Raw genomic sequence first — 25,034 nt, forward strand, 5'->3', positions numbered from 1 at the left:
CTGCACCTTTATTTTCCTCTCTCCGTCATCCATTCACTCCAACTCACAATATTCTACCATCTTCTGCATTAGCATTTTAAAAATAACCTGAAACTGGTTCTGCCCTTGTTGTCTTGCCTTCCTTATGAATTGTTGGACAGCTGAGGCAGTTTAGCTATTCTGTTGAAGGAAAGAGTAGATATAACCTAAAATGAAGTAGCCCTTTGTCCCTTCCTTTTAGGAACAGAATCTTAGGATACAGGAAATAGAGAACTGTCCCTCTCCCCCACATCAAGAAGATCCTCATCCTGGTTTAAATCTAGCCTCAAAAACTTACCACCTTTCTGATCCTGGATAAGTCACTTGACTTCATTTGTAATATAGCACCTATCTCCTAGAGCTCTTGTGATAATCAAACGAGAAATGAGATAGTACTTATAAAATTCTTTAGATGGCGCTCAACACATAATAAGGTTATAAAACTTAGCTATTATTAAAAGAGAGGAAGGGAGAGAGGGATGTACAGTCAAAGCATCAGGCAAGACTCAAACTGAATCACCAAAGAGAAATTAAGTAAAACATCTCCAGCATGTCTCTTCTTCTCTACCCACTTAGCTAAATCTTGGTTCAAATTCTTAGCGACCGCATCTTGAAGGACAACATTTCTCCCTCCTTTCCTAAAGGAGGAAATTTGGGTTAGTTGGATTTTTGACCAAATTTCTCTTTGCTGTTAAGAAGAATATTGGGGGGGGGGGGAATTTCTTAAGCATAAAAATAATTAATTAGGAGTACAAATAGAGTCAGACTCTCCCCAAAATCTAGGCTTTAAAAAAAAAAAAAAAACTAACTTTAACGTGTCAGATTCTCATGCTTCTACTAAAATAGTCAGTGGGGCAGAGGCGCCGCCCTCCTTGTGGCTGAGTTTCCGCAGTGTGGTCCTGCCAGATTGAGAAAGGAAAGGATCAAAAATGAGAGTGGTAACCAGGACAGACAGAGAGACAGAAAAGAAGGAAAAGAGAGAAAGAGAAAGAAAAAGAAAAGGAAAGAGAGAGAGAGGGAAAGAAAGGGAGAGAGACAGAGATAGAAGGAAAGAGGAAAAGAGAGAGGGAGGGAGGGGAAAAGGGAGGGAAAAAAGGAGAGAGAACGAAGAAAAAAGTACGGTGGCTCGGCGGAGGCGAAAATAACGCTCTGCTCTTCGGCTCCAGCTGCAGCCCGCTGGAAGATAGGAAAGGCTAGAGCGTCCCGGGAGCCGGAATTGGGAACAAAGGAGCACAGTGATGGATTAGGGCCTGTGAAAGAGGGTGTCGCACTGCAGAAAAGTATCCAGCCATGTTTCCCGCGATTACAAGCAAATTCCTCTCCCAGAGCCCATCCCTAGAGCCCCGCCCTAGAGAAGGGGAGGGAGAAGGGAAGGGCGTGAGCTATGGATAGGGAGGGGAGGGGTTCTCCCGAGGGCGTGGTCCACTCTGGGCACAGCCTCCTCCTCCTCCTCTCCTCCTCCTCTCTGCCCGTTTGTCCGCAGAGTGCTCTACTACCTGCTCGAATCGCCTTACGAGAGCTAGCGCAGTTGGGGGAAGGAAATTTAGGTAAGTGCCTGGGGGCTGTGGACTGCTAATCTGACTACGGAGCCACTACTTCTCTCTGGCTCTCCCGCTTCTCCTTCTCCGGACCCTACCTAGACCCCCAGCCTCCTTTGAGGGACTCCTCTCTCTTTTTTCTCAATTTAGAAAGCTGTCTCTTTGCTCCCCAAGTCGTTCCCCCTTCCCAACTGTCAAAATCGCGGCTGGGAGGATTAGAAAGCAGGGTCATGGGTTGAGTGGCCTAAAGGGAGCTCCAAGGTCAAGTCTTTCTTGGTTGCTTCCCTTACTCTGACCATGTCCCTCCCCGCGTTGGGGGCACATCTGGCGGGCGCCGCCTGCCCGAGCGCTTTCCCCGGGTCTTCTCTCAGAACTGAAAGTACGCGCTGGGTGGGGTGGGGACCGAAGGTCACGGGGCTAGGGCTGCAGCGGGCCGCTATCGGTGACATTGGCCTAGTAGGCGGGCAGCCCCGGATGCGACTTGCAAGGCTCCCTTTTGGGAACGCAGGGGCGGGGGCGGCTGGGTTGTTGCTAGGAGCCGGTCACCGCCCAGGGAATTGGGGCTTTCTCGTCCTCCTGCTTGGAGAAAACGTTGGCCCTGCACGTGTAGACTGGTTTGCTTCCTATTGCAGTAGTTACCAACTACTGCTCCAGAATGCCAGGAGGCATGTGGGGGCGGGGGGCAGGGACAAGGGGGGCAGTCTATGGGATGCAACTTTAAAATACTTGGCATTTGCGGACGCTCTCCAAGTACCAATGATGCCGAGAGACCCGGAGGATCCTAGGGTGGGGCTGCGCGATTTAGGAGGGGCGAAGGGCTGCTGCTTTTGACTCATTCTTTGAAGTTGTGGCTCTGAGTCAAACTTTCAGCTTTCAATGCCTTCCTTTTTGATCTCTAGAGTTTACTAGCTAAGTATTAGCCCCAGGGGTGAGGAAAAGCGGAAAGCTAAAGGCTAAACTCCGGGGAGGAAGGCTGCTGAAGGCAATCGTCAGTGACCAGGAGAAGAATCCTGGCTGTAGGAATGGTGGATGAGATCCTTGGAGGTTTTGTTTTGGGTTTTTGTTTTTGTAGCTACAACATTTGTTACTGTGAATTCCTTGAAGCCAGAGTGAACGTTTGAATCTGCGGACTTAAAGCTATCATTTAATATAATATTATTCATTCCATTTAACAGGTATCATTTAATCCATTCCCTCATTTTTATAGATGGGGAAACTGAGGCACAGAAAGGTTAAATGACTTGCCTGTGGCAAGTAGGAGTGCTAGGTCTAGGATCCAGATCCCCTAACTCTAAAATCCTAGCTTTTTCAGGAGGAGTTAGCAAATGCCTGTTAAAGCCTACATGGGAGTTCTCTCCTGTAGACAGGAGGCTGTTCTTGAGAAAATTGCTGATCACATGCAATCTACAGCTAATGGAAGAGACTCAAGGTTATTGGGCACACATCACACTGCAGCATTTGAAAGGGCATGATCTTCTGGACTTTTAAAGTCCTCGATTAAGGTGCATAGTATGAGTCTTGGATGGGTTTAAATGGATTTTGAAAAGATGAAACCAGAATAGTCACCTATAATGTGTTGGAAAGAAGTTGTAAAACTGGATTCAGGTCCCAATTCTCTCCCTTTCCTACCTTTGTGATCTTGGGCAGAGCCTTCCAGTGCTCTGGGCATCAAATCCCTCATTTGTATTATGAAAACGGTGAATTAGGATCCTTTCACCCTTTTGAAAGAATAAAATTGTTCATTTATATTCTGACACTGATGTTCCTATATATAGTGATAATGATAAGTCATTGTGGACTCTCAATCATGGCCCGGTTTTGAAAGCCTCTAGGTCCTCTAAAATCTCATTAGTTACCTTGGAATTTTCTGATTTACTCTGCCATTTTCCCAGAATCCTCAGGGTCTCATTAATTATCAAGGTCAGATTATTTGACTCTGAGTAAAGCCTTAAACAAAAGCAAAAATTGTCTTTTGATTCACTCATTACCCACAGACCTACCACTGGAGTTCAGGCCTTTATCATCTCCCCTGGACTGTTGCAGTGATTTCCTTCATGTCTTAGGTCTTTCTCCAATCCATTTTTCTAGGAGACAAACAGCTGCCAAAATAAAGGGAGGAAAAGTTACCTATAAATGAGTCCTGACTTTTCACTTTTCTAAACAAACTCATCATTCAACTGAGGCTGCTTACTCCAGAATTGTCAATTATCTTTTAACTATCAAATAGTCTTTTCTCAATCTTCAACCTTTTTGGCCTCTCTGAAGCATTTGAGTCACAACCCCCCTAATAAATATTCTGTTCACATTTTTATGATGTTACTTTCTCTTAGTTTTCCTCTCATCTGACTGTTCCCCAATCTAGCTGTATTTTCATCTGTAGAACCCTCTAATGATGTTCCCAAAGGCTCTCTCCTGACCCCTTTTTCCTTTTTTCTCTTTCCCCATCCTTCTGTTTCCTCATCAACTCCCTTGGGTTTAATTATTTCTATGCAGTTGATTCCCAGATGTGCACATCTGACTATTAGACATTTTGAACTATCCTTTTCATGCTCTAAAACTTACTATATCCAAAACCAAACTCGTTTATCTGTTTCCCAAAACCTTCTCTTCCCCAACTTCCTGTAACTGTTGAGATACCACATCCTCCTAATCTCCCAGGCAAGTAGCTACCAAAGCTTGTCTGTACTTTGTTTACTGTTGTATGTGTTCCCACCTCTCTGGTTACATATATTTACTCCTCTATTTCAGGCCCTTGTCACCTCTTGCCTAAAGTATTGCAATAGCTTCTATATTGATCACCTGCCTGAACTCTCTCCTCTCCACTCCATTCTCCATATAACCTTCCAAAGTGATTTTCCAGAATTAAAAGTCTGACAATACTTTTTGCTCATTTTCTATTACATTCTGGTCTATTTGTTTTCCCTCACTACCCAGCTTCTTTGTTTTTAGAATCAAGCTAATATAAGTATTTGACTAAGCAAAATATAATTAAGAAGGTAAGCACTTTAGCAAACAAAAAAAGATGCATTTCAAAAGCAATTGTAAATTATTTTTACAAAATTCAATTTGATATATCTATCATCATTCCCACTTTAGTAATAGTGTTTACAAATTCGAGACAATATGGTTAAGCAGAAAGAGAGCTGGATTCAGATCTAGGGAGTTATAGGATCTTTTTCTGTTTCTGACACTCACTAGCCTCTGCATCGCACTATTTCAGTACTGTCAAACTCAAATAGAAAGAGTAATCATAAGAATCCCTGCCCAGCAATTTACTTAAAAACCACGAATTAATATTATCTGTGTTTTATTATATTTTTTTTATTGAATTAAACATTTCCCAATTACATTGTAATCTGGTTTTGACCACACTCTGGAATTTTACACTTCACTTTCATTTAGTCAGGTGTTTGAAACCTCTAGTTTAGATAACTCTCCAAAGTTATATAAATGAAGGGGACTAATGCCATGCATTAGTTGAGGGCATTTCCCGTTAATAAAATCAGATCCAGAATCGTAACTCTCATCTAGATCAAGCCCCAACTCTTTAGTGGTAATTGTGACTCTGCCTCAGTTTGACCATTCACAGAATTTTGAAAAAATAATACCTTATATTTGCAGATTAAAATGTGCCTCTGACTATATTTTAAATAAAACTGCAGAAATTTAATCATCTTGGAGCTAAACACCTCCCATTTGGTGGTGCTGAAACACAGCCTATGCTGCTGCAGGCTCCTGAGAATCAGCTCTAGGCTGCCCGCATTTTTTTTCTTAGATTTTTTTTGGGGGGTGGTGTTTAAATTTTTTTCCAGTCTTGGCTTTTCCTCCTCTGTAACTGTTTCTCCTCTGTAGCTTCTTTTGGTTTCCTTAAGTATGACTAAAATCTCCTTTCTGTCTTAGGATTTCAGTTTGTGGACTGTCGAGGCAAATGAATCAACTGGAAGGTTATCATGGTTATACATGTTATATATATGTATACTATACATACAATTATACAGTAATCAGTATGCTGTCATACAGCAAACACCGTGAAGAAAAACTAATACCTTCCAAAAACTGGAAATTAGGAATCGTTCTCCTTTCTACAGAGAGAGAGAGAGAAGAAGAAATTCAGTTTCATTTCAGATTGTGTTTCAATATCTCTTCATACCAAAGTCTAGTCAGAGAAAAGGTAATAGGTAAAGTCCTTGTTTTGACCTTCATAAAGCTGATTTGTACCAGTTGAGAGTTTGTCCCATATAGCTAAGCATCAAGCAATGTCTGCATCAGTGATCCCTCTATCTCGTCTCTCTCCAAGGGGAAGATAATGGATTAGGTGAGTGTCTTCAGTGCTGATAGTATTTACAAGAAGTGTCATGTTAGATGTAATGTGCCTAGATATGGAAAAGTTTTAAGTCATTGTACCCATGTGTCATTTCATTAGCATAGAGAAAACTTGGCCTGAGGAAACTCCTTCCACGCATATAGTAACTTGGTATCTCCTTTGCAATTTACAGCCCCAGAGAGTTGCCTCTAACAGTGAGATATTAAATGATCTGCCCAAGTCATTGAGTATATGTCAAAGATGAGATTTGAATCTAGGTCTTCAAAGATCATACATAGGCCACCTCTATATTCATTATGCCATGCTGCCTCTCATAGGTATTGACTTTTTTAAAAATTCTGTTAAAGAGCACTGCCCTTTGACCTTTCATTCTGAAAGTTGGAATTCTAGCTATGCTTACTTAAATAAAGCCAAATTCCAATCCTTCTCACACCTTTCACAGGCAGTACCAGCTGTACTCCTGTTGTATCCAGGTATAGTGCTGGAGAGCAGAGACATGACTCTCCACTGCCTGGTGACCTGTTATCCCACCTGGATTAAGGCCTAAGAATGAGAAAAGAATCAGAAATAGTCCATTCCTAAAGAGATGCTTTATCTGGCACTCTTTATTAATGTGAAAAATCAAGCTTTCAATTTAAGAAAATTTCTTCCTATTTTAATCTTTTTGAAAGTCACTCTTTAGCCCTTGATAGCATAACAATTTCACTACCTTATAATTTACTTAAGTGTATGTGCTATATACTCCAACTCTTCTTCCCATATATAACACAACTTCCCTAAGGGCAGGGGACTGGCATTTTTGGCACTGGGATTTTTCATAGTGTCTTGTCCTAGCTGGTGTTTAAAACATGTTTTGACTTGAATTCACGACACTATGCTACAGCTTAATAAAAGTGATTGCTTTTAAAATTTAAAACTAAACAGATCCATGGTTTAAAAAAATTAATTGTAGTCCTAGAACTTTGATATTTTTTATGAGGAATAAAACCTAACTTGGGTATCAAATATAAGGAAGGGAGCTTTTTTTTTTTTTTTTTTTTTTTTTTTTTTTTTTTTTTTTTAATAAGCAATTCATAGTATAAAGTTTTGGTTAAAGGAACTTTGTGTGGGAAATAAGCTATGTTATAAAGAAAGAATTTGGTCAAGAAGGCCCCACACCCAGTTGAGTTCACTTAAGTATAATTCAGAAATACTGTCAGCTTAGCCTTGATCTTGATGCAGTAGAAAGTACTTCTGCCTAAATAAGATAAGAATGGATCCAGAAGAACAAAATTGGAGAAAAGATTAGGTCAAGTCCTTATGATTGAAAAATTGTCAGCAGTGAATGACACTTCGAAAGAAGAAAGTACCTTAGTCAAAGTTTATTCTAAAACTTGTTTCAAAACAAAATGAAGAACTGGGTCATTTATTTTAGAGTCAGATACTCTGTCTTTCTACAGCAGATCCTCCTTATTCTTATGCTTTTGGGAGTTTGTAATAATCACAATTTCAAAGAAAAGCATATGGTCCCTTTGGGCTTGTCTGAGATAAGATTCCTAACCAATGGTTTCTCAGCAGAAAATTTTTCCCAGGCTACTTTGACTCTTAATACCACAAACTCCTACTATTAATCTCACAAGCTTAAATGATACCCAATCTTCCCCCTCCCCCTCCACCACTGACAATAGCTGTGACTAGTTTATTAACAAAATCACAATATAGTTTTGTTTGGGAAACACTGCTCTTTCATACTTAATTCTGCTATGTTTTGTCCTTTGGTTCTATATGATATGAGCCTTCAGATTAGTTTTTTTCTTTTTGTTCTATTAATCTGAACAGTCATTCTACCTTTGGGAATTTAATCTAGTTTCCTGGCTCAGGAACAGGAAGACATTTCCTTAGCCAAGCCCAAAAGATTTCTTCCTTTAGGCTTTAGGTAGATTATAAGCATGAATTTATAGTTAATATCTTTCCCATTTCTTAGGAGATTCCTGATCTTAGAAAATCATTTTTCCACTGTCTGCGCTTTTTAAGACCTGATTCCATAGAACTTTGCTCTCTAACTCATGTTTCTGGATTCACTTGTGCCACTGTGTCTTGGCAAATTTACGAGCAGATTAACCTGCTTCTGCCTTACTCCCATGTTCTAAGCCCAGGATCTTGAGGAAACATTTTCCCAAATCACATTGTATTTATTGTAGACAGTCCAAGTATCCAGGGGATCCCAGAGTAGAAGGGATAGAAGGAATAGAAGAGATCAAGTCTTACCCCAATCCTAAAAACATAAAAATGTTTTTCTCCATAACTTTTAACTACTATACTATTCTGCACGATCTCTCATGCTGACATTACATCTCAATTCTTGGAAAAGAACAAGAATTCTGTGTTCATGTTAAGACCCTTATTCAAAACACAAACCATTTTGGAAATTTTAGCCCCACTAATCACACTTACATTGAGGGGACTTTTGGGTTTGTTTTTAGTTTTATTTAAAAGATCATTGAATGAGTACTGCAACATACAGAATCAAGAAGTCTCTTTAGAATGGAAGTCTTCAATTCATACTAGAGGATGATCATCTACATTTATGAGGATAGAAGTAGTCCACATGAAGTCTTAAAAATATAATTGAACACAGTCCTGAAGTTTGGAGGACCTAAGTTCAAAATATGGCCTCAAACATTTGACATTTTTAATTGGCTTTGTGACCCTAATTGCCTTCTTCCCCCCCCCCCCGAAATATATATATATATATATATATATATATATATATATATATATATATATATAATTGAATTACATTCTTTGTAATAGAAGGAAACCGAGCTCAGATTGAGATGTGAAAACTAGTTCCCTCACATAGACAATGTACTTTTAGCTAGGGTTAGCCTCATCTACTTGCCATTTCTGATAGTCCTGATAGTATTAATGAGGATGGATATCTTTGAAATTGAAAAATTTACCAAAACCAAGAGCACCGGCTTCAAATCAGGAAATCTAGGTTCAAATCTCTGCTCTATCACCTACTTAGGCAAGCCCTTAACTTCTCTACATGTCTTCTCATATGTAAAATTAAAGAATTGAATAATCTCCAAGATCTCTTTCAACTCTAAATCTGTGATTTTAAAGACTAACTCCCGGGATCAAGTTCTTTTCTTGAGCAAACCCCACCCCAGCATACCTCCCTAGAAGTAACCAATAAGTATGCTTTGAGAAAGACTAACCAAGCACTTGCAAAACAAAATAACCTTTAGCAGACTTAGTCTGATTTGCTCCACCTTACTTGGCTCCGAAGTTTTCTCCTTTGGCAAATGTTGGGGGAAAGAACAAAGTCTAGGCTTTATCCATTTTATTTCAAACCCGATAAAAGTCTTCCTCTTTTGCTGAAGTTTGACTTTTGCTCTATAACTGTCTTCAAATATTTTAAGTTCCTTCTGAACACAAAATATTGAGTAGGATAGAAATATAAGGAACAAGAGAGCTCCTGCATTTGAGGAATTTATAGTCTGAGAAAACAGATCCATCTCAAATCATTGCAGACCTAAATGGGTGATGGGCAAATATTAAAGGTGTTCATAGGTGAGAGAGGCCCATGTGAACTGGGTGATCCGGTTATAACAGATGAACAGGTGAAAAGAAGAGATTGCTGAAGTAGAAATTCATGAAACATATTAAGGAGATTGATTTGTGTTTCTATTATTTCACCACTTTCTCACTACTTAACCCTTTTTCAGCTTAATTAGTTCTTAATTATTAACTCCTACTCAAAATTTTTATTCTTCTAAATATCATGGTATTTAACAGTTAAAATTCAAAAACCACAATCAGCAAAGATCTTGGAAAATGAAAAGGATACTAGTCTTGATCAAGGAAAAATATACATCTATTCATTTTTCAAAAAAAAGAAAGAAAATAGAACTTGAAAATTGTAGGCCTATGAACTTTGAGTTTGATTCTTGGCAAAATTCCAGACTATTATTACAGGAGTAGATAGTGAATATGTGGGGAGCTGGGAGAGTGAGGGAAGAAGGGAAAGAGAGAGACAGAGAACAAAGTAATGTTCCCAAATCATCATAATGTCTTTAATCTAACTAGATATTCCCAGATTAAATTTTTTTTCTTGGACAGAGTTACTAACCTGAAAAATGCACAAGTATGTTGTAGATAAATTACTATAACTTACCTGGATTTTAGCAAGGCATTTGATAAAGTCTCATATTATTGTGGACTAAATGGAATAAGGTAGACTAGGTAATATTAGATGAATTCAGTAGTAATTGGATGGTCAGCTTCAAAGTTTTTAATTGTTGGATATGAACTTGAAAGGTCTCTAGCCAAATGTTGCAGGGCATTGTTCTTGACTCTAAGCTTGTTCATTTTTGTCTGTGATCTAGTTGGGATATTGTTAGACTGCTTTATCAAATGTGTGTTGAAGTGACAAAATGTATGACACACCCAGGAAAACGAAAGACTCTAAGGTTCAGTGCCCAAAGGGAGTAGCTATATGCCTTTGTTTTATCAGTTACTCAAACACCCAGTCATTTGGCTTTTAGATAACTGAGATGTTAACTTTGTGAAAAGTACTCTCTAGGGTGTGGTTGATGACTGCCAAGGAGCAAGAATGCTGCAAGTATTGATCAAGTTATTTTAGATCAGGAGGGAATTGGGGGGGGGAGGGGTTGTTCCTATCATCCCTCACCATTTCTTTTAATATATTGTTCAAAGTGTTGAGTATATACCATAAAAACCTGACTGTGCTTCCTCATGATAGCAGAGAGATGACCTTGGGTTTAAAAGGACAATGCCAGTAGAGCAAGTGAGTTCCAACAATGCTTTGCACATAGTAGGTGCAAAATAAATTGCTTCACTCTCGAAGAGTCTTCTCATATGGGCCTGATGATTAGTTCTGAGGATGAACCTAGCTAAGCTCAAGGAAACGCATAACTAGATAGTTGGCCTCTTCCTTCTAACAAAAATAAATCATGATGATCAGCCATTCAGACTCAGAGGTCCTGTTTGCATATGAAGGGAATACCTATTCCAGTTTATTCAGTCTTCCTTGAAATACATTTAGAATTGATGTTAATTAATACAGTTTGCCCTTTATTCACAGCAGATTTTTTCTGAATAATATGTCTCTAACCTTTCAGGTATTTAAAACCTTCTAAATGAGAATGACATTGGTAGGGCATTTTAAATGGTCTAGCTAAAACCAGCTTCTCCCTATATCCTATATATATATAATGCCCCAGATTTCATTTTCATGGTGATGGCATTTTTCTTTTTGATAGGGTACTGAATGAAGCTAATAATATCAACTGTGTAGGTAACATTTGTCTATTGCCACCTCCCTTTCTGTATTTTGCACCCAGCCTCCAAAGGATTAATAGATCATAATAACAGATAATAGATCATAAGCTCATTGAGGACAGGAAAGACTTTAGTCTTTGTCTTTGTGTTTACAGTATCTAGCATATAACCCTTAAAAGCCTGGTAAGGTTTTTTTTTTCCATGTTTTGTTGTAGCTATCCCATTTCATCTTCTTCACCTAGTTGTCAACACAACACCAACACACACACATACACACACACACACACACACACACACACAGACACAACTTCTCTGCTTCAAAATTATTCCTGCTTCCTTTGTTTCTTGCAATCACAATTCCAAATCTGTGTTAAGAATTCAGTTTCCATTAAGAAAGGTTGATTAATTCATGAAATTGTGACTTTTGTTCCTTTTAGAAACCATTAGCATTTTAAGAGAGGAACTTGTGTAAACTCATGTAAATATCAAACTTCTGGAATGTCAGTGACATTTGTACAAAGGAGGTTTCCTAAGTATTCTTTGACTATTCTAAAGGTACTATTCCAACTCCCACTATGTGTCTGTAAAAGGGAGGGGGGAGTGTCAACAAATTGGCATCCTTCTAATTTTTTTCTCTCTATGGGTCATTCAATGACTTCAAGTTGGTCTATGAGTTGCAGACTTCTATTTTTTTCTTTCTAGTCTTCTATTCCCCAATCCATCCCCCACACTTATTGCAAAATAATTTCCCAAAGTACAAGTTTGATTGTCATCAACCCCTTAAGAATTGTATAAAATACAAATTCCTTAGCTAGTTATTTAAGAGCCCCATCAATTTAGTTTTCATTTAGACGTGATTCATTACCATGAAAAGGGCCCCAAATTTGGACTGGGTAACTGAGGTCCCATCTAGCCTCTAGTACATACCACCTTCTTCAGCAAGTGATCTTCAGCAAGTCACTTAAAACCTCATCAGTTTTCCATCTGTAAAACTGAGTTTGGGCTAAATGACATCTAACTACTTTCTATCTTGAAATCTATAATCTTTCCTTCAAATTAAACTATAACTCCATCTCCCAACTCTGTACATTTGTTAAAGCTATCCCAAATGTAGTCCTTCCACATTCTATCTCTTCTTGTCTATTTTCAGGTCTAAGCTAGCCTTGCTGCCTCTTCTGGGTAGCCTTTTCTGACTTCCCCTATTCCAATTAGTATTCTTGCCTGCCATAATTTTTCAAGTATTATAATTGTCTCCATATTGCATATTCCAGAAGTATCTTAAGCTTCTTGAAGACAGGTTCTTTTTCTTCCCTCTCTTTCCTGTTTTACAGATGAGAAAAATGAGTCTTAGAGGTTAAGTGATATGCTGAGGGTCCCATAGCTAGCAAATAGGACAAGATTTGAACACATCATTCTAACTCCCAAGGTTGGAACTTTATCCTCTACACCATAGGGCCTGCTTCTTGTAGTGTGTTAATATATAGTGGCCACTTAAGAAATTTAGGGTTGTATAATACTAGGTGACTTGGAAAGTGATTGTACTTGAAAGCTTGCTTACGTCTAGGCAGAAAAATAACTCAAAGGATATGTATACAAAAACTGGAGCTATTTTTTTCCATTTTAGGGGTTAGGAAACAGTTTAGGGACCCTTCATTAATGCCATTTGCAATGTGATTTTTGTTGCTAGTTAAACTTAAAATCAGAACTGAATCTGAGTCCTGAAATCATCAGATATCACTTTGTACCCTTAGAGAATTGCTCTGAATCTGTCTTCATCTTCAAGATGGAAAGATAACATGTGAGGTTGTTCTGAGCATTAAAAAGGAGATAATTATGCAAAGAGAGAGATGTAGATTGATGGGGGAAGGGTCAGAGAGGTGGAAGGAGTAGAAGGGAAGGAAAGGAGGAGAAGAAAGGGGGGACAGAGAGGAGTGAGGAAGGGAGAAAAGGAGGAGAAAGAAAGGGGCAGGGGGAAGGAGAAGAGAGAAAGGGGCAGAGGGAGGGAGAGGAGAGGGCAAGGGAGAGAGGGAAAGGGAAAGAAAGAAGAGGGAGGGAGAGGGAGGTCTCTTTGCTTTTCTCTCCTTGTCCTTATCACTCACTCTGTCTCTTTCTCTCCCTTTTTCTCTCCTATCCTCCCTCTTTTCTTTCTATGTAACTTATTAAGCCATACATATAATCTTGCCTTTAGAATGAATTGATACTATTATATTAATAATTGCTCTCAAATTATCTTTTTTATTCCTCTAACTTATTATCTAAACTCTTAAAAATTATCTAAAAACTTGGTGGGAAAGGGCCAAAGTCCTTGTCTCCTCACTGTCTGGGCCTTGCTGAACAGGCCTCTCATAGCCATAGCTGCCAGTTGCAGAGTCACAGAGGAGCACTGCCAGTTGTGGGTCATACTGGGATCTGGCCACCATACAAGAGCTGGGCAGGAAGAGCTTTTTGCATTTCTGATTTAATGATTTAGAAGCTGAGCTGTTCTGAATTTCCACATAAAACACAATTCATGTGAACTTCAAGCCCAAACAACCCCACAAAACCCTTCTTTCTCCATGAAAAACCAAGTAGGCTTTTTCTGGATTTTGAAAGTTTGTCCAACCCTAGCCTCAGGAAGACCTGAGTTCAGATGTGGCCTCAGACACTGTGATCCTGGGCAACTGCTGCTTGCCTCAGTTACTCCATCTATAAAATAGAGACAATAACAGCACCTACCTCCTAGGATCATTGTAAGGCTCTAATAAGATAGTATTTATAATATGCTTAGTACAATACCTGGCACAAAGTAAGTACTATGTAAATGTTAGCTATTATTCTTATTACTCATGTCTGCGCCAACAGTACTGAGCAGAGAGTAAGTAATAAATAAATCTTTATTGGAATTATTAGGAAATCTGAGTTGTACAGCCTACCCAAAGGTTGTCCATACCTTTTCTCCCTGATAAGATATTTATTTAGTAAGAGCATTATAAAATTATATATCTACTTTTTCTTGCTATTTTCACATAACCAAGACTCATGTTTAATTTCATGAAGATTTACTAAGTATTTATTCTATAAACAGCCCTTTGTTCGAAATATAAAATTTAGTTAACATACTAATTCCTGCTCTCATGGAGCTTCTGGTCTAGCAAGGATATGACATGTCTACAAGTAACTAAAATATAACCTATAATGAATATAAACCAAAATACTATGTAATATCTTATATAGGTGGAGAGGTCATTGTCAACTAAAGAACACAGAAGAGGTGTCGAGGAAGATTTGAATTGAACTTTAAAGGAATTTACCAGGCAAAGAAGGGGGAATTTAGTCACTCTAGGCATAGGGAATAGAATGAATGACACAATGGAGATAAAGTATAGTATGTTGGAAGGTACAATCCTGGGTGACTGAAATGTAGTTTGTGGAGGAAAGCAATAAAATAAAAATATGGACTATTTTGTTCCAATTTCATAGATCAATAACTATAAAACACTAGGTCTTAGAATTGTCTGAAAGTTCTGCAATTGTCCATGATCCTACAACTGGTTTATTTAAGAGACAGGAGGTGAAAACCAGTCTTTTGGGTTGGTCTTAATATTCTGTCATATTGCCTCTCTTCCAGTTGTGTTTTGATGTACGTATACAATGTATATTTATATATATTTTTTTTACTTCAGTAGTACTTGGTTTTTTTTGTTTTTGTTTTTTGACATTTGGCAATTGGCATTGAGTGACTTGCCCAGGGTCACACAACAAGGAAGCGTTAAGTGTCTGAGGTCACATTTGAACTCAGGTCCTCCTGACTTGGAGCTCGTGCTCTATCCACTACACCAGCTAGTTGCCCCAGTAGTATTTGATTTTTCCAATTATGTGTAAAGATAGTTTTCAGCATTCATATTTGTAAGATTTTGAGTTACAATTTTTTTTCTTTTTTCCTCTGCTCCCTTTGTCCTCCTCAATGCAGCAAGCAATCCGATATAGGTTATATATTACAATCATTTGAAACATATTTCCATATTAGTCATTTTGTGAAAGAAAAATCAGAACAAAAGGGAAAAACAATATATAGCCTATCTATAAAACTTAAACGAGTATACAAGCACTCTCTTTAAACCCAGCTCCCTATAAAGCAAGTAGATGTAGCATCCTTATTTTTTACAGTGATAACTAAGACAGAATGTATGACTTTCCTACCAATACAGAGCTAGTAAGTTGAGTCAGCATTTATACCCAGGTCCCTTGATCCCTTTTTGGAATGCCCTCTATTCCACTGAAGATCTAGGTAAGAAAGTTCTCACCAACTATAGGAAATGAGTGTGGACCATAACATAGCATTTCCACTCTCTGTTATTGTTTGCTTGCATTTTGTTTTCCTTCTCAGGTTTTTTTTTTTTTTCTTTCTAGATCCGATCTTTCTTGAGCAGCAAGATAACTATAAATATGTATACATATGTTGGATTTAACATATACTTTAACATATTTAACATATATTGGAGACCCTGTCATCTAGGGGAGGAGGGTGAGAGGAAGGAGGGGATAATTTGGAACAGAAAGTTTTGCAAGGGTCAATGTTGAAAAATTACCCATCAAAATCCTTAGTAGTTGTCTGATCATTCATTAGAATTATATGTGGTTTCATCAATGAAAATGATCTTAAGTATATCTGCTTTACCACCGTACTACAAATTCCCTAGTCCTTTCTACCTGAAATCTATATATATTGTCTCCCTCATTAGAATGTGATCTTTTTGAGAGTAAGAATTGCCTTGCAGTTGTTTTTGCTTTTGTTTTTATCTATATCTTTAGTGCTTAGCATAGTGTGTTATATATATTCTGTGCTTAAGAAATATTTTTATAGATAGCAACACTTTTTTAATTAAGGCTTTTTATTTACAAAATATATGCATGGGTAATTTTTCAGCATTGACCCTTGCAAAACCTTCTGTTCCAAATTATTCCCTCCTTTGCCTCACTCCCTCCCCTAGATAGCAGGTACTCCAAAACATGTTAAATATGTTAAAATGTGTTAAGTCCAATATATGTATACACATTTATACAGTTATCTTGTTGCAGAAGAAAAATCAGATCAAGAAGGAAAAAAAACTGGGAAAGAAAACAAAATGCAAGCAAACAACAACAGAAAGAGTGAGAATGCTATGTTGCATTCTACATTCAGTTCCTATAGTCCTCTCCCTCTGGGTATAGATGACTCTTTTTATCACTGAACAATTGGAATTGGTTTAAATCGTCTCATTGTTGAAGAGAACCACATCCAAGAGAATTGATTATCATATAGTCTTGTTGTTGCAGTACAACACATTTATTCAATAATAAAATTAATTTATTCATTCTTCCATTAGATAAAAATTGGCTTGAGTTTCATCCTTTATCCTTCCCCAATCTCTTTTCCAACCACATTGAAAATTAGAATTCTAGTTGCTAATATCCTAATAGTGTGTACCTTTCTCCAACAGTGCCAAGATGGCAGTCCTCTCAAAGGAATATGGTTTTGTGATTCTCACTGGTGCTGCCAGTTTCATCTTAGTCACTCATCTTGCCATCAATGTAGGCAAAGCCCGGAAGAAGTACAAGGTGGAGGTAAGTGAAGGCTATCGGCTGTTTCTTTATTTATTTTACAAACTAATCTTGAAGCCTTTGGCTCTCAAAGTAAGGAGATAGGTAGGCTAGCAATGATAGCAACCTTTGCAAAGACATGTTACCATTGAATACTTTGATAGAGGAAAGGGAGGAAGAGTGAAATACTTGGTTATCTCAAGATAGAATTAAATGTTTATTTACCATTTGGAAGGTACCAGATATGGCGGTATATCACAGAGGACCTGAGTTCATATGTCACTTCTTCCACTTAGCAGAACTTGGACTAGTAACTTACCCTCCCAGTGTCTTCATTTGTAAAAATAAGATCCCTTCTAGGTCTAATAGTATGACAGTTGACTTTTATGATTACAGATCTGCAGTTAGCAGGGTTCTGAGCCAAATATATTTTTAAAGTGTGATTCATAATTCTGTGGTCAATTAGTCAGCATGAATCTACTAAGCGCCTGCATATGCTAGACATAGTGCTGGGTGCCAAACTTCAATACCCTATTCAGAAAATGGCTTCATTAAGTTGTTTTAGAATAGTGGAGTATATGAAATTAAACTTCAGCCTGAATTTGGAAATTCCTTTAGCAGGATCACTAGATAGCAAAACTGATATTTGAGAGCGCTGGACCTGGAGTTAGCAAAAATCATTTTCAGACTCAGCTATGACACTTGCCAGCTGGATGTCATCAGGTCATTCTCTGAGCTTGTTTTTCTCTTTCTAAAATGGAAGAAAAAAATAATGCTAGTACTAGCCACAAGTTTGTTAGGAGGTATTTTATTTTTAATAGATTTGTATTGGTGTTATTTTATTTTTATAGAGCCCAGATTTTCCTATTTCTCTATCCCCCTTTAATTCCAAAGATCTATCCCTTATAAACAAAAAATAAATCAATATTTTTAAATGAGAAAAAGGAAAAAAAATAAAAGAGAAAGAGAAAAATATTTAGTAAAGTCGAGCAATGTCTGGGGGAAATCTGACATATGCAGTGTTTCACATAGAACATTCTAACCGTTCCCCTTCCTTTGCAAAGGATCAGAGAGAAATAACTTCAATATCTTTTCTTTGGAGAAAAAAAATTTATGAACTATAAAGTGTATAATAAATATGAGCTATTCTCAGTCTTAATTTCAATCTCCCCAGAAAAATTGGTATTTGTTTCCTCACTATCTACCATAGCAGTGGGAACCTCATAAATGTCTGAAGCCTGGCATTTTTCAGGCAGTTTATAACAAAAGAGTAGAAACTGGGCAGGATTCTGCCCACCCCCACTCTCACACTGAATATGTTGACTTTGCTTCAAGAATTTAAAACAGGGAAATTTTGACTAACATGAGAAGCTAGCTAGCTTCAATGAGTCAGCTTTCTTTTGAAAGGAATTGTGGGCAAGTTAACTCTGATCACTGTATGGAAGCCAATTCTCCAAAGTGCCTGCCCTGGTAGAAGGGTGTGGTAAGAAATAGCTTGGTATCTTCCCTGCCAACCCTTCCCTGACAAAGAATTTGTAGCTATAGGTTGAATGGTAAATGATAGGATCTTATAACTGGCTTAGGAATGGCATCCACTCTCTCCTACACACACATACACACACATATACACACTCACATACATATGCACACACATATACGCACACATACTCTCACACAAACACACACACACACACACACACACACACACACACACACACACACACACACACATTCTGCAGAATCCAGGATGGCAAGCATATTTGTGACATATACAAAGTATGCACAATGACTACACATGTTGGGGGAGTAGGAAGGAAGACTCTGGTCTAGCTTATATTGGGGGCAGCACCAATATTGCTATAATATGGTTTTCTTGGCTTTAGTAGTATTTTCTTAAATAACTGATGTATATGATGATATAATATCCCCAAAGTCTTAAGTTAAAGCTTAAAACTACATTAAGACTTTTGAGACAATTTATTTTTGGGGTGGGATGGAGATTCTTTTGCCTCAAATGAATTATTTAGGTAAAATTCCTTTTATTCATTCATTCATCCATTCATTTTTGGAGGTAAACAGGATTGAGTAACTTTCCACACAGAAGTAATTGAGGTCAGATTAGAATTCAAATCCTCCTAACTCTAAGGCCAGTGTGTTACTTAGATGCCCTGGTAAAGTTTCTTTTAGAACTTTTTACCTATCTATGTAACTTTGTTTAAAGAAAATATATAAGGTATACCAAACCTTAGTAAAGTAACTTGGAACATTATAGCCAGTCTGTCAAGCAGCTACAAATTTACTAATTGAATTAACTTTTTGTTTGTTTGTTTGCTGAAACAATTGGGGTTAAGTGATTTGCCCAGGGTCACACAACTAGGAAGTGTTAAGTGTCTGAGGCTTGATTTGAATTCAGATCCTCCTGTCTTCAGGGCTGGTATTCTATTCACTGTGCCACCTAGATGCCCCCTTGAATTAATTTTTTAATGGTTATTATATTTGTCTAACAAATAGAGATACTACTTGCTGAGTATTATGAAATATAGCATCTTTGATTCTTGTCAGTTTACATCCCCATAAAAACCCAAAAGAATCTCTGGCACAATAAATATCTGAAGAATGACTACTCTTTGAACATAATCTGGAACCTAAGGTTATATCATGTCATTTTTAAAACTATGTTATTTGTTAGAGTTAAATTTCTTTTACCCATCCCTCCCCCTTCCTCTAAGACCGTCACTGACTCAAAACTTTGTTTCTTTCTGGTTAATACAGGACAGATTAGCTGTCACTCAAAAAATTCATGAGTTTTTCATTGTTAGAAATAAAGCAAAGGGTGTATCGATGAGTATTCTGAAGATAGAAAAACAAAAATAAATGTCTGTGCCCTCAAGGAGTTTATAATCTATCAGGAAATAATATGTAACTATATAAATAAATACAAAGTAGCTGCTGAAAGCAGGGCTGCCTCTGAAAAAGCCATCTAAGTCTTGAAGCAAGTAAAACCTTTAAAGAGCTGAAAGTAAGGAGGGAGTATGTTCCAGTAATAATTTTGAATATCTGTCAAAAATACCTTCGAAAATTTGCATTAAATTATGTGAACCTATGGCATAAGGACTAACATGTGCTCTGTGTTTGTTTTAGTATCCCAACATGTACAGTACTGATCCTGAAAATGGGCACATTTTCAACTGCATTCAGAGAGCTCACCAGAATACGTGAGTATGGATTTAAGGTTTGCTCATGGGGCTCTAGTTTCTGTCCTTGTCAGGCAATCAGAAAAATTCCTGAATTCCTGAGTGTTCTGCCTCCTATTCCAAAGCTTCCTTCTGAGAGCCTGAAATTGCTAGGGTTATGTCAATGAGCCATAAGTACTGGCAGGTTCTACTGGGCTAGAAAGGGTTTGATCATAAGCCAAGCAAGAGACTACATGACAAAAAATGTTGAAATTAGTGTGTGCAAAAAGGATTATTTGTGCTCTCTAAGCTTCTTGCAAGCATTGATCACTCAGTGCTAAGTGACAAGTGTACAATCATGGTAACCATTTCTAAGTAGGCATAAGAACTCTGGTGAGAATAACTATAGGACATCAAATCCAGTGTTGCTTCCAAAGGGCTGATATTGGAGCACAGTTTAGGCATAACAGCAGAGAATTGGTGGACTTTGGGTATATAATATTACTTGATCAGTCACAGTTGCTGTATGAAGAAGTTCTGCTTAATTTTTGTGTATGTGAAGAAGGGTATATATTTATTGGAAAGTACTGTAATATCTAAGGAGAGGAAGGTATACATCAACAAACATTTTCTTTTTTTTTTTCATTAATAGTATTTTATTTTTCCAAAAACATTTAAAGATAGTTTTCAACATTTGTTTTTATGAGATTTTGTGTTCCAATTTTTTTCTTCCTTCCTTCCCAAGACAGCAAACAATCTGATAAAGGTTATGCATGTACAATCCTTTTAAATGTATTTCTATATTTGTGATGTTTAAACATTTTCTTTAGGGGGAAAAAAAAAGACTAGTTGCTAACAAAATAGGACACCAGGAATCAGAGTTTCCTGAAAATCTTTGACCAGATAAGATTCCAAATGCAAATTTTTATAGCATCTTTTTTTTTTTTTTTTTTTTTTTTAAATACTGTGAGCAGACCTTGATTCCCTGATCAGGAAGGGAAGAGTGACCTCTAACCCTTATGGGGGATTGCCATTGGCTTAATCCATCCTTTGCAACCCATTTGTGTGGGCAGGAGGAGAGGAAGGAGAGGGTGCTAAGTTAAGATGCTCTATTGCTGAAAACATATTAAACAAAACTTTCATTTCTGAAGAATTAATCTTAATGTATCTGTATTTCAGATTGGAAGTGTATCCTTCCTATTTGTTCTTTCTAACTGTTGGAGGCATTTACCATCCTGTAAGTGGTATTTTCATTTTATTTATTTTTATGAAAGTATTATCTTTGTATCCTATTGCCCTCCCTCAACTGAATAATCAAGAAAAAATATATACAAAATAAGCATAGTCCAGCAAAACAAGTTTCCATATTGACCATGTCCAAAAATATATGTCTCATTCTCTCTTTTAAGCCTATCACTTCTGACTCAGAAGCTTCATTTTCAGTGTTCTGGATTCAGGGTTTACCATTACATTTTATCAGAGTTTTAAAGTCTTTCAAAGCCACTTTATTCTTTTATTGTCATTGTAAAAATTATTGTTCTTATTTTTACCCATTTAACTCTTCATTAGTTTTTAGAGATCTTTCCAGTTTCCTCTGAAATTGTCCATTGTCGGTGGTACCATGATGTCCGATTACATTAATATATCATGATTTGCGTAGCTATTCCCAAAACATGGGCTCTTCCTTAGCTTCCAGTTCTTTACAATACTAGCTCCCCATTCCCACCCCTCCCCCAAAAAGAACTGCTATAAATATTTTTGTACAAATAGATCTTTTTTCTCTTTGATCTCTTTAAGGTATAGGCCTAATGGTAATAGAATAACTGAAATAAAGGCAATCTATTGGGGGAGAAATTTAAACTGCTTTCCAAAATAGGTTCCATTGATTCACAGCTTCCTGTAACCCCTCAGAAATTTGTCATTTTCCTCTTATGGCATTTTTGCCAATCTAGATACGAAGTAGAACCTTAAAGTTTCTATTATTTGCCTTTCTCTAATTATTAGTAATGTAGGGTGTTTTTATGTTGTTGTTGAAACCTATTTGCATTCTTTGACCACTGTTCTATTGGGGAATCACTATTTCTTGGTCTTATACATTAGAATCTATTCCTTTTATAAAAATGTCCTCAAAAGTCTTAGGGAAGATTTAAGATTTCATAGCTTAAGATTTTTTACAGCTTAAAACTACTCCAAGACTTTTGGGATATCCTATATAGTTTTGAAATGAGAACTTTATCAGAGAAATTTGCAAAGGTTTCCCTACATACTTATTTCCTGTCTCATTTTAACTACATTAATTTTGTTTGTACAGAAGTTTTTAAAAATTCTGTTATCTTCATTTTTTCTTTTGCTGTCCTTTCCATTTCTTATTTGGTTATGTATCAATAGAACAGAAAAATATTTTTTTCTTTGTTCTAATTTGCTTATGATGTTACCTTTGATGAATAAGTCATAAATAATATTTTTGGAATTTGTCTTGTTCTTGGTTTAAGTTGTTTGTCCCTACTTAATTTCTGTCAAACTGCTTTCCAATTTCTTAGAACAGTTTTTGTTACATACGAGTCCTTACTCCAGTAATTTGTGATTTATCAAGCACTATGCTACTGTGTTCATTTTCTTCTGTATGTTGTGTACCTAATCTGTTTCACTGATCTTTTTTTTTTTTTTTTAAACTATTATCAAGTCATTTGGTGGTTACTACTTTATAGCAAAGAGTAGTAGTTCTGCAAGACTCCATAGATCACTTTATCTTCAAGGATCCTGGATTTTGGCAGTGTGTTTGCTCATTCCACTACAGCAGATCATGGCAGGTTACATATAACCTCTCAGATAATTTTCAAAATATACAGTGGCTAAGTTCACCTTTTAGCCAACTTGTTGGCCAATCTCTATACTAAGGTTATTCTGAGGCCCAGTGTAGCTCTCACTCAGTTTTTCCAGCTTGATGACATTTTCTGTGGTTTGAGTTACTTGTGTTTCTTTTTCATCACCAAATCTACAGCATAGATGTGGCAGACTCAAAGCACTGCCATGTTATAATTAAGTGATGCAATAGGACTTTAGTGAAAGCATAAAGTCTTTTTTTAGTGCAATGTTTTTTTCAATAAATCTATTTTCTTTCCCTCCCACCATCCTCTCATATTGGAGAAGGGAAAAAAATACAACTCCTATAAGAATATAGTCAAACAAAACAAATTATCATAGTAGCCATGCCCCCAAAATATGTTTCATCCTATGCTGAGTTTATCATCTGTTAGGAAGTAAATAGCATCCTTCATTGATTCTTTGCTATAATAGTTGGCCAGAGTTGCCTTGATCAAAGTTTTAAGTCTTTCAAAATTATTTTTACAGTATTGTTATTGTATTTAATAAATGGATTGATTAGCAGAACCAATTAGATATATGATATGCATCAGAAAATAAACATAGTATTCTAGCATTTGAATCACCCAAAGACCTTATTATGGGGATAAGAACTCACAACTTAACAAAAATCTGGGAAAACTGGAACGCAATATACAAAAATTAGATATAGTTACATCAACCTCTCATACTGTATGCAAACATAAGTACTTTATGAATGTGTGACCTGAAGAATGACAAAAAAAAAAAATAAAAGAATAAGGAAACATAAAAGACTAACACCTGATTCTGTGGATAAAAGAAAATTGAGGTAATCCTAAAGGTTGTCTGAATTCATGACTGTGGCTTCTGATGTCACCAGTTCACCTGACCCATTTTACAAGTCCTATCTTCCCCATAAGTGTCCCCTCCTTCCCTGTCATCACCCAAGTTTTTGAATATCCATAGAATAATAACAAATCAGAATTCTATCTGTACTTCAGTATTTCTGGGCTTACGGAAACTGAGATAATAACAACAGCAGCTAATATTTATATATGTCCACTATATACCAGGCACTCACTGTGCAAAGTACTTTATAAATATCTCATTTGATCCTCACAACAACCTTGGAAGGTAGGTGGTATTATCTCCATTTTACAGATGGGGAAACTGAGATAAACAGAAATAAACTGAGATAAGTGACCTACCCAGAGTCAATCAGCTAATTAAATGTTCCAAGCCAGGTCTGAAGTCACATCTTCCTGATTCCAGACCCAGTGCTCCATCTACTGCCCCATTTAGCTGCCTAACTTCTCAGATATACCTGACTTTTGGGAAAAGGGAAGATATAAATATGCCAAATGCTAAAAGGGTTAAACTGTGTAAAAAAATTCTGCCAAATATAGATATTAAATCTAATATTTTTCTGGGGTTTTTGGTGATATTGAAATAAATCTACTTTTGTTTTAGCGCTTAGTTTCTGGCTTGGGAATGGCATGGATCATTGGACGTGTACTTTATGCTTATGGTTATTACACAGGAGGTGAGTATATTTATATGAGCTTCCATCCACATGTAATTTGTTCCATTAATGGATAATTTACTCAATCATCTTTCAATTAAACATGGCTTTAATGAAGGTAATAATGGAAATGGGGGTGTGAGGATATACTAGCCTGAGATTTAGATCAATTATCTAAAACACTATTTAGAAATTCAAACTTGTTAATGGTGAGTTTCCCCCAAGCCAAGAGTTAAAAAAAAAAAATTAAAAAAAAAATTAAAAAAAAAAAAGCTAGTTGGGATGAAAAAGCAGGAATACATGGGAAAGAATTTTTCTCAAAAAAGCATGTCTTATCAGATACCCTGTAGTGCTGTTTCATGATAATATTTCTACATAGTATGCTGAATGCTGATAACAGCTTTAGCCTGAAATTATGACTTTCTGTGTTAACCTCCTGAAGATCAAGTGCCTGCTACCCAAAAACACTTTTCATGGAACCTCCTGGTGACGACTTCTTCTTTCTTCTTTTATAGACCCAAGCAAGCGGAGTCGAGGAATGGTGGGTTCTATTGCTCTCCTGGGGCTGATGGGCACAACTGTATGCGCTGCTTTCCAGCATCTTGGTTGGATGAACCGAGGCTTGTCCCATGGGCCTAAGAGTTGTCACTGAAGAAACAAAGGCTTAACTATCTCCTTCTTTGGGATGATAAATGTTTCACATTCAAGTGTGCTTTTTTCTTTTTCTAAATACAATAAATCTATTTGGCATCAGCCTCATACCTATA

At 37.0% G+C, this 25,034-nt stretch overlaps 1 protein-coding gene across 1 annotated transcript; it reads left to right on the forward strand.

The window, feature by feature from the left end:
- Positions 1–1,424: 1,424 nt before the first annotated feature.
- Positions 1,425–25,034, forward strand: MGST3 (microsomal glutathione S-transferase 3). The gene is made up of 6 exons (XM_074266481.1): positions 1,425–1,565; positions 16,629–16,752; positions 19,870–19,943; positions 21,081–21,138; positions 24,216–24,288; positions 24,783–25,034. Exons 2-6 carry the CDS (start codon positions 16,636–16,638, stop codon positions 24,917–24,919), a joined length of 459 nt encoding a protein of 152 aa, XP_074122582.1. The 5' UTR covers positions 1,425–1,565; positions 16,629–16,635; the 3' UTR covers positions 24,920–25,034.

This window comes from Sminthopsis crassicaudata, chromosome 4 (assembly GCF_048593235.1).
Source record: "Sminthopsis crassicaudata isolate SCR6 chromosome 4, ASM4859323v1, whole genome shotgun sequence".
NCBI lineage: Eukaryota > Metazoa > Chordata > Mammalia > Dasyuromorphia > Dasyuridae > Sminthopsis > Sminthopsis crassicaudata.